This window comes from Frankliniella occidentalis, unplaced genomic scaffold (assembly GCF_000697945.3).
Source record: "Frankliniella occidentalis isolate FOCC.00 unplaced genomic scaffold, Focc_3.1 Scaffold76, whole genome shotgun sequence".
NCBI lineage: Eukaryota > Metazoa > Arthropoda > Insecta > Thysanoptera > Thripidae > Frankliniella > Frankliniella occidentalis.
This window is the reverse complement of record NW_026267206.1, coordinates 122899-123264: the sequence shown is the minus strand read 5'-3', so window position 1 is coordinate 123264 and position 366 is coordinate 122899. Positions and strand designations below refer to the sequence as shown.

Genomic DNA, 366 nt, shown 5'->3' with positions numbered 1-366 from the left:
TGAATTCTTCAATATACATGACTCAAAAAGGTTTGGACTATGGATCCCTAATTTTCTGGCACTATTCTAGTTTTCGTTGTCATCCAGGATGCTGCTCGTCCCTATGATGGAGCGCAGGCTTGGAGAAGACTCCGCCTCGAGCAGCAAATGCTCTACGATGTTTGCAACGCCCACTACGTCGTCTACCAGGTACGGTCGCTTTACACACACTCCTCATAAGCTATCATGTTCCTAGTCACTTCACAACTTTATTTTGAGAGTACCTTTTTGATTCAACTTCCAGGAGCGCATCCTGCTGGTTGTTATGAACACGCTGATCACCCCCACGGTCTACTTTGCCAACGCCATCCTCGAGATCGTGCGCGC

The 366-nt window shown here is 47.8% G+C and overlaps 2 protein-coding genes across 3 annotated transcripts in view; one reads left to right on the top strand and one right to left on the bottom strand.

Annotated features, from left to right (window-relative positions):
* LOC113204209 (probable GH family 25 lysozyme 3) overlaps positions 1–366 on the bottom strand; it is an 85523-nt gene that overhangs the window by 83196 nt on the left and 1961 nt on the right. The window lies entirely within an intron of this gene.
* The window catches only part of LOC113212222 (uncharacterized), a 5103-nt gene that overhangs the window by 2962 nt on the left and 1775 nt on the right, over positions 1–366 (top strand). The window contains exon 2 of one of the 2 annotated variants that reach the window (XM_026430835.2): positions 88–189. The exons of the other annotated variant lie outside the window; for it this stretch is intronic. Coding sequence (XP_026286620.2) covers positions 88–189 — 102 coding nt within the window. The remainder of the gene's footprint in view (positions 1–87; positions 190–366) is intronic. 2 annotated transcript variants of the gene reach the window in all.